The 12,869-nt window shown below is 33.0% G+C and overlaps 1 protein-coding gene across 1 annotated transcript; it reads left to right on the top strand.

Annotated features, from left to right (window-relative positions):
• The first annotated feature begins 3,212 nt into the window (after window positions 1-3,212).
• On the top strand, window positions 3,213-12,768 carry LOC146531376 (putative inorganic phosphate cotransporter). The gene is made up of 9 exons (XM_085198050.1): window positions 3,213-3,362; window positions 7,031-7,077; window positions 9,163-9,386; window positions 10,167-10,403; window positions 10,695-10,901; window positions 11,046-11,219; window positions 11,557-11,773; window positions 11,852-12,090; window positions 12,477-12,768. Exons 2-9 carry the CDS (start codon window positions 7,044-7,046, stop codon window positions 12,690-12,692), a joined length of 1,548 nt encoding a protein of 515 aa, XP_085054176.1. The 5' UTR covers window positions 3,213-3,362; window positions 7,031-7,043; the 3' UTR covers window positions 12,693-12,768.
• Window positions 12,769-12,869: the final 101 nt, after the last annotated feature.

The raw sequence follows: 12,869 nt of genomic DNA, 5'->3' as shown, positions 1-12,869 counted from the left end.
GCCAGTAAGTACATGCACTTTCTCAAATTTATTAAAACGAGTTGTTCGTGATTGAATGTATAAATTATTAAATCTATCTGTTGACAAATGCAGCATAATAAAATTATAGGAGGTATGCGGGCGAACCCGCAAGTGGGCCGCTACCATTTTTTAGACATCTCTGAACCATAATACGCGCCTACGAAAATTATATAGCAAAGAGAGAGTTTTTTCTTCTTCATGCTGTATCCCACACACAACAATGTAGCTAGAAGGAACTTAATATTAAGACACTCTCTTCCTTAGTTTCTCTGGGAAGGATTATTATATTTATATAATATATTAATTTTAATTAACTAATGTGAGTGAGTAAGCCGGTGTTTGCTCTTTATATGTTAGAAGGCGCTTATAACTTATCTCAAAAACGGCTAAAACGATTTAGTTGTACTTTTCACTATTGTATTTTTGCAGTTTTATCTTAACATTTTGTTATATTTCAATCGGCTTTGAAATAAAAAAGTATTACATATGTTATTTAATGAATATTAAGAATACTTGTAAATAAGCATTAAAAACGTTCCACAAAATTGCTATAAATAACTTACATAGAGAGTATTGAGATTGTCATAATCCGTCACGACATATATATAGCTAAGTTTTAATAAGCTAATAATTTGATGACAAACTAATACTTAGCCAATATTTACTGTATACAATAATGTAAACAAGTGTTTGTGCATAGAGCGTGTTTAAGTGTACCACTTAATCTAGTTTGATAAAATTATCATAATATATCTATGTAAGGCTTATAATGACGTAGGGGCACAGTACGTAGTTGTGGGTTCGATTCCCACTCGACGAATTATATAATATTTTTATTTCTTGGCTCTTTGTAACGAGGCAAAGTGCGGCATTGGGTACCGCCACTCAACACACAATGCCTCTAGAATTCGGCGGAAAGTGGATAACGAGTGTGTCTTAAAACTAGGTTCCTAGGTTCCCTTCGTTGTGAAACTAAAAAAAAATCTTGAAACCTATACGATAATATCTTTCATTTTGACAGCATACATCGCTGAGTTATAAGTTTTGAACTAGTTTACTTTAGAATTCAATAATGTTCTTTATACGTAAAGATTCTGTATTTATCATCACGTGCAATGGTAAAAACAGATAAAGATTAAAATCGCTTAAACTATCACTTTTCGGACATGACGTTTGTTATTGTATCATACATCAATAGATAATAGTGTAAGTGCTTCGTAGTTGACAACTAAGTATATTTCAGACTATTATAGACTAACTATACATTTCAGAAGTTTTAGCTGGTGCTGTTGAGGTCTTTTCGGCCTCATATTTTATACGTAGGTGACATAACACGGCGTGAAGTCTATATGAGGCGGATTTCGATCTCAAGTCGAAGTGAATTTGTTGTTAAACTTTTATATTAAAAAGGGTGGATCTCTTTCATGGACTTGCATTACATACTTTTAAAAGAATAGTTGAGAACCATTACATTTTCTCATATCGCATCGTATTTTTTAAAGAATTAAAATACGAGTTGTTTTTGTTTACTTTTTTCTCTTAAAAATATTACTTTGTAACTTACTACATCGTTTTAAAAATAAGTACGATAATAAAATTTTATTTCTTTGTTTTATTTCATATTGGCTGCACTAAAACATCATTGTATTTATTTTTTATTTATTTTACTTTAATTAACGTCATATAAATCGATGAACGCCGGTTGCACGCACGAAAAGGCATAACTCATTGCCGCGTTCCGCCTGAACGAGAGCGAGAGCGCGGAACGAGCGATAGAGAGGCACGATTGGCCTAGGCGTTCGGCTTGTGACACATCTATCCATTAATTGTAACTTGTAATGTCTGTATAATTTAAGTGAAAGATATTTGTATTAACGAGGGCAAATAAATAAAAAAAATCATGCTGTATTCCGCTCACAGCAGGGTAGGCAGAGGGAACCTAGTGTCAAGAAACTCCTTTCCCCTCTTTCCGCCTAATTGAAGGCATTGCGTGTTGGGTGGCGGAGCTCAACGCCGCGCTTTGCCACGTCACCAGAGCGAAGAAATGAAAATATTTATTTAAGTAAATATTTAATTTCCTCGAGCGGGGATCAAATCCACGTCCAATCGCTTTTACAATCACATTTTGTGCCCCTACGCCACGACTGGCCTGAACAAATGTTATTATTATATAAACATCGTAATTTTCAATTAACTCCCAATTAATATTAAACTAAGTTCCTTGTATGACCATTGCGTGATAACTCGCCACGACGCCCTCTACTTTTCTTAACCAGCTTAAATAACCGAAAATATTATATTAAATGATTTATCATGGGAGCAGCGGCATAGCGACTTTAAGTGCGATAGTTGTCGGTTCGATCTCCGTTTGGGGGTCATGAATTATTTACATCCAATGTCTTGGAAATTGGGCGAAGGGTCTTAGCATTATGTTCCCTCTGCCTATATCTGCATCAGCCTTTTAAGGTCCACTGCTGGACATAGGCCTCCCCCAATGCTCGCCACTCCGTCCGGTCCTGCGCTCTTTGAATCCAGCGGGTTCCTGCTGTCTTCTTGAGGTCGTCGGTCCACCTGGTTGGAGGCTGGCCTGTACTCCTTTTGCCGAGACGTGGTCGTCATTCGAGGACCTTTCTTCCCCATTGGTCGTCGGTCCTTCTGACAATATGGCCTGCCCATTGCCACTTCAGCTTGCAGATTTTGAGAGCTATGTCGGTAACGAATTTACGTTTTTTCCTTATAGATGAAAAGCGCAAGTTAAGAAACTGAAACGAAATGTTTACTTTATTTATGCGTTACTTTCGATTAGAAAATGTTTTTTTTACTATAAATAACAACTATTATCATAATTCCCATACTCAAACTCACAAGTGGTTCCTTACGTTACATTCAGGGTGTTCTCTTATTTCTCAATTATATGAAACAATTTCATATTATATACTAAATTACTGAAACAAAAAGTATGAATTTAATCAAACTGAATTAATTATGTTTTTAATGTTGATCGTCCCACATCTAGCAGAAATACATTGGGAACCTAGGTAAAAACGCTCTATCCTCATTTTAGACGAAAACATACATTTTATAAAGCAATCCAAACATAAAATTACAAGTAAAATATATAATAGTAAAAACAATGCACTCTGTATATACAGGATCCCAATGAAGTTGATAACGTCAATCATAGTGCTATCATAACATATTATAGCACATATATAGATTATACTTCTAGGTATAGTTACAAATGTGTAACATCTCAGGCCGAACGCCTTTATACTAATTTATTTTTCTTAAAAAACCTAGCGAATCTACAGGGGTGTTAAATTTAAAATAAAAGATTTGAGGTGAGTTCATTTAATTTATTCTAGCATAAATGTTTTAAGTAAAGTATTAAAATAAAGGAAATTGTTAACAATTTTCTTAGCGCGTAAAAGTTGTTTAGTACGCAGAAATGTCATTTCTTAAACAAATACAGGTAACACGAAAAATTAGATAGGTTAATGAAAGAAATAAATATTAATAGTTATGTAATTTCTATTTTTTTTATTCTCGGTTTCGATATAAATTTCTTTAATATATTTTTCTTTTTTATTTCATTTATATTGATTTTCTTCAAAGTGCAAAGCTTTAGTTAAAAAAAATGCAAGCATTTATTTACTTCTAAATTTTGTCCAATTATGCCTAAGACCTATATCTAAATAGATACTTCTGCCTACCACCGGTGCCCACTGCTGATCAATTACTCAGAGAATCCTGGCTGCTGTAATATAGCAAAACCAGTTGGACCTGTGTCCCCACGTAATTCTTTCTTTCTTCCTTTGAAACCAAGAATTTTGACTGAAAAATATACTACAAGGAAAACATTATAATAGTTGTGTACATAACATGCATCAAAGAAACGTGCCTTTAAAATAAATAGAATCGAGTGATAAGATTATTCAAGTCAAATATTGACTATGTAAACTAAAATGTAACATTTTGCAATAGTTGTGATGATTATTTTTAATTTTAGTTGATAATAATATCATGTAGTTCTGTTTTTTTTTTTCAATTTCACGGTGTATCCCGCGTATGTAGGGTAGGTAGAGGGAACCTAGTGCAAAGGCACTCCGTCTCCCAGTTTCCGCTGAATTTACTCGGAGGAATGAATTATTATTTATTTATAAATAAACTAGCGACCCTCTTGCGGCTTCGCCCGCTTCAACTACTGGATTATTCATGTAATGTATGTTTGCATAGCACTTAAGATAATGTGAAAATTAAATAAACCCTAATGCAACCCGCATTGTTAGTAGTTTCAATAAGGATTTTCCAATTGTTTTACACAGCAAGGATTTTTTAGTTGGTACCGTAATTTTAAATCTGTGCTACTAATCTTTTCAAGTACTTATTAAGATATATTTAAATTACATTTTTTAGATAGTTAAATGACTATTTTTAAACGGAAGAAATTATAAACAAAAACCTATCTACTAATAACTACTACAAAAAATGTGAAACCAAATATATCGCGCTTAAATAATACATTCAACTCCAATTATCCAATACGTGCAAACGCATCTAACTAAATCTTCGTTGCTATAGAGGCAGCCGGGTTTTTTTTTTCGAGCTTGTGGTTAATGCTGAAGGGGGTATTCTGTCCCTGATGAAAAGCAAGCACGACGTGGCTACCTGTGAGGAAAATTAAATAGAATGCATGGGCCGGGAATCGAACCCGGGCCGCCCGCGTGGCAGGCGAGCATTCTACCACTGAACCACCGATGCGTGTAAGGCAGGCGGACGCGGATGGCGAGTGGCGAGCCGTTTCTCAGCAAGGATTTTTTTGATATTGTAACAACTTCTAAAGTACTTATTAAAATGAAAAACAGTAAAAGACAGTTTTGGTCTACATTAAATGGCCAACGTAACTAATGTACTTATTTATATGCTGAGAGTAAGGGATAAGTGAAACTTGAGTAACATACAGCTGATGTTGACACATCAGCTGTATGTTACTCAAGTTTGGATGAGCCAACAATTAAATGCGTTTTTCTGTAAAACTATTCGCAATTTCGAAATATTGTTAAAAGCAAATTTTATCTTCGTTTAATGTAGAAAATTAATAAAGTATTTTAAAGGATAAGGATTAATACCATTATGGAAAAATATCCCTCACAATAAAAAATATATTGAAATTATTATTTTTAGACAGAAAAATGATCACTACACGTTATTCTTAAAAGATACGAATATGCTCTCGCGGACTTTTTTGTAGATCTTATTAAGAGGAACAATACTCCACTACATTTTTTTCATGTAGTACTTACCATTAGAGCAGCGCATGCGCGAAAGTGTCTCAACGGGTAGGACTTTATACACATTTATCGTATTTATGTTAATTTACATAAGAATGTACAAATAATAAACTATATATAAACCTTCTACGAAAAACATTCGTCTTAATGGTGAAGACCGCATCAAAATCCGTTGGGTGGTTTAGAAGAAGAAGAGTTAGAAACAACAGACAGACACGAAAAGCGACTTTGTTTTATAAGATATAGGATAATAATTTATTCCTCCGAGTGGGAATCAAACCTGCAACCGTCACGTATACAGTCCCATGCTTGTGCCACTGCGCCACGAAGGTTCCTTCGTTCGGAAGTTATTAGTAAATTGTAAAGAAAAATCGTATCATGCGATCCTTGGCTCATACAAAATGCAATACAATTCTTACCAATCGTTCTTGTAGAATTATTCTACTAAAATATTTATAGCTTTTTTTATATAAATAATAAATTAATATAATTTAATATATCCACTTTAAAAATCAGTTAGATTTTTGTTATTTTCCCATTAAGATACTTTCGTCTCCACTTTTCGCCCAATTATTGGGGCATTGCGTGTTGAATGGTGAAAATTAATAAATACCACGCTTTTAATTTTTCATTTCCTGAAGTGGGAATCGAACCTACAACCGTCGCGTTTATAGTCACATGCTTGTGCTCCTGTGCCATTATTTTGCATGTCCAAAAACTAAGGTCATCATAGATTTTCAGTTTTGTTTATCTAAACGTCGGATTGTCAAAGCTATCATAAATTGATATATCGACTGCGATTGCGAAGATTTTTAGCAGAGTATTTGATAATGATATTTACATAACATTTTATAGAATAGTAGTTATAAAGTTCCTTTTCTCTCTCTCTCTCTCTTTATTTGTTAGGTTTATTTATTAAAATACGAGTAGAAATGTCTTTTTAACAATTGGATCTAAATTGCTGTGTTTTATGGATTTATTTAAGAATAAAATAAACGTTAGTTGGAATTTTTATTTATAATATAACAGTATTCTTTATTACGACTTGAAAATACAAATCGTATATCACGTTAGCTTATCTATGATATTCGCATATATTAGAAGAAAATAGAAAATATATAAATTTTCTAGTGTTCGAATGTCCTATTCGCAGGTTTAAAATTAAGAATATTTTACTACATATGTACCTTAAAAAACCTAGCGGATCTATAGGGGTGTTCGCGACGGCTATAGGTTCAATCCCCACTTGGGGAAAGAAATGTTTATTTTTATCATTTCCTCACTCTCAAAACTCAATGCCAGAATTCGGCGGACAAGAGCACGGAGTGTCTTAACACTAAGTACCTTTCATCTTGTTATATAAACGGGGTTATACAAAAATAATGTGACCTAAATGTTGACAGCCAAAAATTAACCTTTCCGGTGGGATCCCGGTAGTGGCAATGAAGATAGAGTCAAAATAAAATATCTCATTACTTCTCCACAATAATTCACGCGAATTGCGTTCTTATTAAAACAAAGACAACGATCATAATAGCGTGAATGATTTAGTTTTTTCGGATATACAGATCGTCACCGCGAGCGTAAGTTGTAGTACCTTTTCCTGATTAGCCACACCGCCAAATAGTCGTATTAAAGAAACGTAACGCAGTGCTCGTAAATTATAATAGCACTACTGCCTCAGTAATGGTGACCGCTAAATCGTTTGTTAATTCCAGGTTCAAATACGATATGTTGACGGGATGGCGGCTCGCTCTATCGAAACGTAAGTATTTATTTACATTTAAATAGAAAATCTCTAAAAATAGTTGACATTGTGAATTTTTCGCTATATTTTGTTTTGAATGTAATCAAAAAAAAGATTGTAATTAAGATAATACTAAGAAATTTCCAGCTATCTCTCTCAAATTAATAATTTAAATGAAAATTGTATTTTAATACTTATATTATAATATTAGTAGAAACTTTATATATTTACATAGCATATCTTTTATATGTGTTCGTAATACAATTTTAAATACAGTAGATAGTAGCTACCTTAATACATATGAAAATAAATAATAGTGGTTCTGAGATCGTAAAACAAGACGTGAGCATGTTATGCATTTAATACTTGCTCGTGTTGTTTATAAAATAATATTATTATGTTGTATATTATATATTTATCTAATATGTACACACATAGCAGGGAAGACAGAGGGAACCTGGGAACCTAGTGTTAATTAAGAAACTCCCCTCCTATTATGATATTTCCGCTCCTCACCTTTTGCATTCTGGAGGCATTGCGTGTGGAGTAGCGGCACTTAAAGCCGCGTTTTGCCTCGTTACCAGTAATTGAAAATATTAAATTATTAATAATGTAATATTCTCGGAGTGGGAATCGACCCCATAACCGTCGTTTAGTCACACTTTTGTGCCACCGGGCCACGACTGCCTCAGGTAGACGGCCCAACGGTATTTAATATGGTAGATAGATAGAAATAAATTGTAAATTATACAAATAATTTGAAATTAAAATATATATACATATATACGCTTCCAATTAACATCACAAACTGGATGCTAAGATATATTTTTAATTATTATTTTTGATACATGAATAAAAAGCTGAATCGATATTGATAAAACTATGAAAAAATACAATGAGGTAACATAAAAATTAATTTTTAACAAAAACAAAAACCGACTTCTAACAGCGAACTAAAAAGTGAAAAATAATTATATAAAGATTTTATAATTTTGAAGTCGGTGCCAAGTAGAACAAACAGGCTTAGTAATTAGATATTGTAGTAAAGGTGTTGTAGCATTAGTTTGACAGTTTAATTTATTTTACGATTTTTAGTGATGGGTAGATCTTAAAATGATGCTTCTTGAACGAGTGGTGATGGTGGTGGTAGTGGTTGTCAACGAGTGGTTGTGATTGTTCTATGTAAAACTTCATTTAATTAGCTATTATTTTTGTGCAAAGTTACATTTTGGTATATTGACAAGAACAAACATAAAAAGTATTCGGGTGAATTCGGAATCTCCCTTTTTTGAAGTTGGTTGAAAATGAGAACATCCTCTTTTTTGAGATTGGTTGAAAAGAAATGCAACGATCAGGAATCTCACTTCTGACATCAATTTAACAAGTTTTTGCTTGTAATTATTACAGTATAATTAATTTTTGACCAAAAAAAACAAACTTTCTCAATTTTCTCCGGATTCCATAATCGAAACCTAACCAAACTTTCACCAAATTATCCTTGAAGTGTATCCTTTCAAATAAAAAAAGAATCATCAAAATCGGTTGGCGCGACATTGACTTATTCGGCTATTAGTCGCGCACATGCATAATGCAAATTTAAGACTTATGTGATTTTCTCATGGATACCATTGTCAGACATGGACCAAAAAAAAATGGGACCATTCGGGAAGCTATACCTTTCAAATAAAAAAAAAAATATCAAAATCGGTCCACCCAGTTAAAAGTTATGAGGTAACAAACATAAAAAAAAAAAAATAAAAAAAAATAAAAAAAAAATACAGTCGAATTGATAACCTCCTTTTCTTACAGAAGTCGGTTAATAAAAAAAAAATCTGAACATTAAGATAAATAATTCCGTTTCTCTTTTGATGGACTTTGTTTCGTATTAAAATTTATTAAATTTTTTCTCCCTTAGCTAATTGCTGGAAAAGTGGACTATAATTGGGATCCTGTATTTTATAATTAGCAAATGAAATTCTAGTTTAGTCAGATCTCAAGTCCACGTGACGTCAGTTTATCGTTGTAGAGCTATAAATGGAATTCTTTAGATATTATAATTTTGTTTGTTCATGCTATACTAAACTAATTTTTTTTACGTTTCAGTATTCATAATACCGCAACGCTATGTATTCGCTATAATGGCTCTATTGGCCGTAGCGAATGCTTATACTATGCGCGTATGTCTAAACTTGGCCATCACTCAAATGGTTAAAAAGAATGTGGCTGTAGAAGGAGATGCTAATTTTGACCCCAACGCCTGCCCAGATCCTCACATAGAAGCTAATAGTACTATGAAATTGGCAGACTACTTAATGAGAGATAGTGATGTACGTATTCTGTTTGTTTCTTTGTAATATTGTATTGTAGATAATAAAGTAGCGGCAAAAACGTTTAAAAAACTTGCATGAGTTAAATAATCTTTTGTTTAGTCTTATGGATGAAGTGAATCATAACCTTAAGAAATAAACGTTACTTATATTTATATTACATACTCTAAACACCCATGATGGTATATTTTAAACATAGTTCTAAAATTCCAAAGAAAACGTTGAGGTGAGAAAGATTGAAAAATGGTTATGCCTCATATAGATATGAAGTAATTTCATGTAGTGAATACAATTAATATAAAAATAGACATGTTTTAAGAGTTTTTAATTAAGTTGCACATATTTTCCTACTATATTAAGGATGCGAGTGCCGATTGCCATGGTTTATTTCGACTAAGTTATAAGGAAACTTTCGTTCAATCAATAAAAATATTACGTGCTCGAGTTGAAATATTAACTTCCGGGATAAGTGAACAGAAAGTATTAAAGTAATTTAAAATTGAAAAACTGTTAAATTTTGGTTTATAGATTCTAGGATATTTTAAGGTCCTGAATAGGAATTCAACCCAGATACATCGCGCTTAGCCTTGTGCTACAATATATTTAATTTATATTATTTTATAACCTCGAGTTCTTAATATTGTCCTCGTTCTATTATTTTCTTCAAAGCGTTTACTAAATGATATAGTATGTCCTTAAATAAAGATTTCTTTAATATTAGAATTATGTTTATCTCTATGCAATGTCAATATATTCAGATTTGACTATTATTATTTACAGTCATCACTTTTTGAGTGGAGTGAAGCGACTCAGGGTCTCTTGCTTAGTTCATTTTACTATGGCTACGTTCTCACTCATATTCCTGGAGGTATGATGGCTGAACGATACGGTGGTAAATGGGTGCTGGGTTTGGGACTGCTGTCCACAGCTGTGTGTACGTTCATCACCCCATTCGCTGTAAAAACTGGGGGTGCCACTGCTTTATTCATTCTACGTGTTGTGGAAGGATTTGGTGAGGTATGTTTACCATTAACATATGGAAATTCTAACTTCAGTAGACTATATAAAATGATTCTTACAATTTAAATTTAGGTAAAATAATATAATATATATCACATATAATTTATATCATTGTTTCAAGAGGCAGGGGAATAAATATATTACATTAGGATTTTTAAACATTTTTAAATATTTATCTTTCTTGATCATGTAATTTACAATTATAAGAAAAATATGTGTAAATTATATTTAATGTAATTATATTTATTGAGATAAGAGAGAAATGTATATTTAGTTATTTCCTTTCAGGGTCCAACAATGCCGGCATTGATGGCAATGATATCTAAATGGGCACCTAAGGCTGAACGAGCTCGTTTTGGTGCTATCGTATTTGGTGGTGCGCAAATTGGCAATATTGCTGGGTCATATTTCTCAGGTCTTATCATGTATGCTGGATCTTGGGAGCAAGTGTTTTACATGTTTGGGGGATTCGGTCTAGCCTGGTTTATATTATGGGTAAGAAAAATAAAATATTTTGAATATAATTAAATAAATTTGAACATAATTGAATATAATTGAATATAATTGAATATAGTAAGTTTAATAGTAACTTTAATGTCGATAGCTAACCAAACATAAATAGTTATTGTACAATTACAGGTATTCATTTGCTACAGTACTCCTAACACACATCCTTATATATCTGATAAGGAAAAGAAATTCTTAAACGAAAATGTCCAGGCCCTCATTCACAGTGAAAAACAAGTGTTAGATCCAGTACCATGGAAAGCATTACTTCGATCACTTCCTCTTTGGTCTCTTATTATTGCTGGTGTAAGTATTCTTTTTATTTTCCTATACAATTTAATTGTTCATGCTTGCCTGTATATCTAATACCTACGTACATACATATATCCCTTAAGACGAAAAAGCATACATTTTTTACTTTCACGTTGTACCACTACACGGGTTACCATCACCCGCCGAATTTTGGAGGCATTGCATGTTTAGTGGTGGATCTTAACGCCGCGCTTTGTCTCGTTACGTCGTACGTTTGTGGCGTATAAAATTGTATTAGTTTATAGACCATAGTACCATGACGGTAACACATTTTTGTATAACATTTAATATTTCCCATGAATATATAAACATTTATATTATTTACTTTTAGATTGGTCACGACTGGGGATATTTTACAATGGTTACCGATTTACCTAAGTATATGACGGATGTCCTGAAATTCAACATCAAGTCAGCTGGATTACTCTCTGCCATGCCCTACGTGGCGATGTGGATCGCGTCTTTCTTCTTTGGTCTTCTATGTGATTTTTGCATTAAGAAAAAATTCCATAATATCAAAAATGCAAGAAAGATTTATACAACGATAGGTAGTAATAGAAATTATATTTGATTTCAATAATAAAAAAATAGAATGATTTATTTAAATCGAAGAATATTACTTTCAGCGGCTACTGGACCTGGAATCTGTATTATCTTGGCTTCATACTCCGGCTGTGATACAACATTAGCTGTATTCTGGTTTATCGCAGCTATGACCCTCATGGGAGCTTACTACAGTGGAATGAAAATAAATGCTTTGGACATCACACCAAATTACGCTGGAACCACAACTGCCATGGTGAACGGGATAGCTGCCATATCAGGAATTATATCACCATATTTGATAGGTCTACTGACGCCAAATGTAAGTCACGTTTTAAGATCAGGTAGGCTGAAGATGAAAGATATGTAATCATATGAATAATATTTTGATAGTATATCCATGGACACTTGAGCTCATCAATGTCTTTAAGCTTATTATCATTTATATTCATTGTTTTGATGATGTCACAGATAGTAACAAAAATTCCATCTCGTGCTGTTTACGATAAAAACTAGATATCGGATATATCTGGAGATATTTGTAAATAGTAGCTTCACGCTGTATCCCGCAAATAGCAGGTTAGGCAGGGGGAACCTGGGAACCTAATGTTAAAACACTTCCATTACATAAATTTTGGCGAATTCTGAAAGCATTACGTGTTAAGCGGCGAAACTTATCGTATTCATAATCCTGTTTTTGTTTTTCAGTCAACACTCAAGCAATGGCGCGTTGCATTTTGGGTTTGTTTAGCTATTTTAGTTATAACAAATATAGTTTACCTGTTCTTCGCCAAAGGAGAACAGCTATGGTGGGACGATGTAAAGAAACACGGCTATCCTGAAGGCTGGAAGCACGGGCCGCTACCGTTAAGGAACGCCGATTCTGAAAAGGCACCTAATAATGAAACGACAGAAAAGAAATGAAGATGTTCCGTACCTGCTAGTCATTAATTTAAATTAAGTTTTTAATTTATTTTGTAATAAAAAAAATTATAACATTTGTGTTATTTTTTATTATTTCCTACTAAAATAAAATAATATGCCTTAATTATCAATTACTAGTGGCCCTCCCGCGGCTTCGCCTACGTGAACTGCGTTATT

The sequence above is a fragment of the Heliconius melpomene genome, chromosome 15, assembly GCF_056956725.1.
Source record: "Heliconius melpomene rosina isolate 202511_hmr_F chromosome 15, ASM5695672v1, whole genome shotgun sequence".
Lineage (NCBI taxonomy): Eukaryota > Metazoa > Arthropoda > Insecta > Lepidoptera > Nymphalidae > Heliconius > Heliconius melpomene.
The sequence above is the reverse complement of the archived record's forward strand: the minus strand, read 5'-3'. Positions and strand labels throughout refer to the sequence as shown.

Coding starts and splice junctions, on each gene's coding strand:
- LOC146531376 (XM_085198050.1), top strand. CDS start 7,044: ATGTTGACGGGATGGCGGCTCGCTCTATCGAAAC. Junction 10,902..11,045: donor TAGCCTGGTTTATATTATGG/GTAAGAAAAATA, acceptor GTACAATTACAG/GTATTCATTTGCTACAGTAC. Junction 12,091..12,476: donor TAGGTCTACTGACGCCAAAT/GTAAGTCACGTT, acceptor TTTGTTTTTCAG/TCAACACTCAAGCAATGGCG.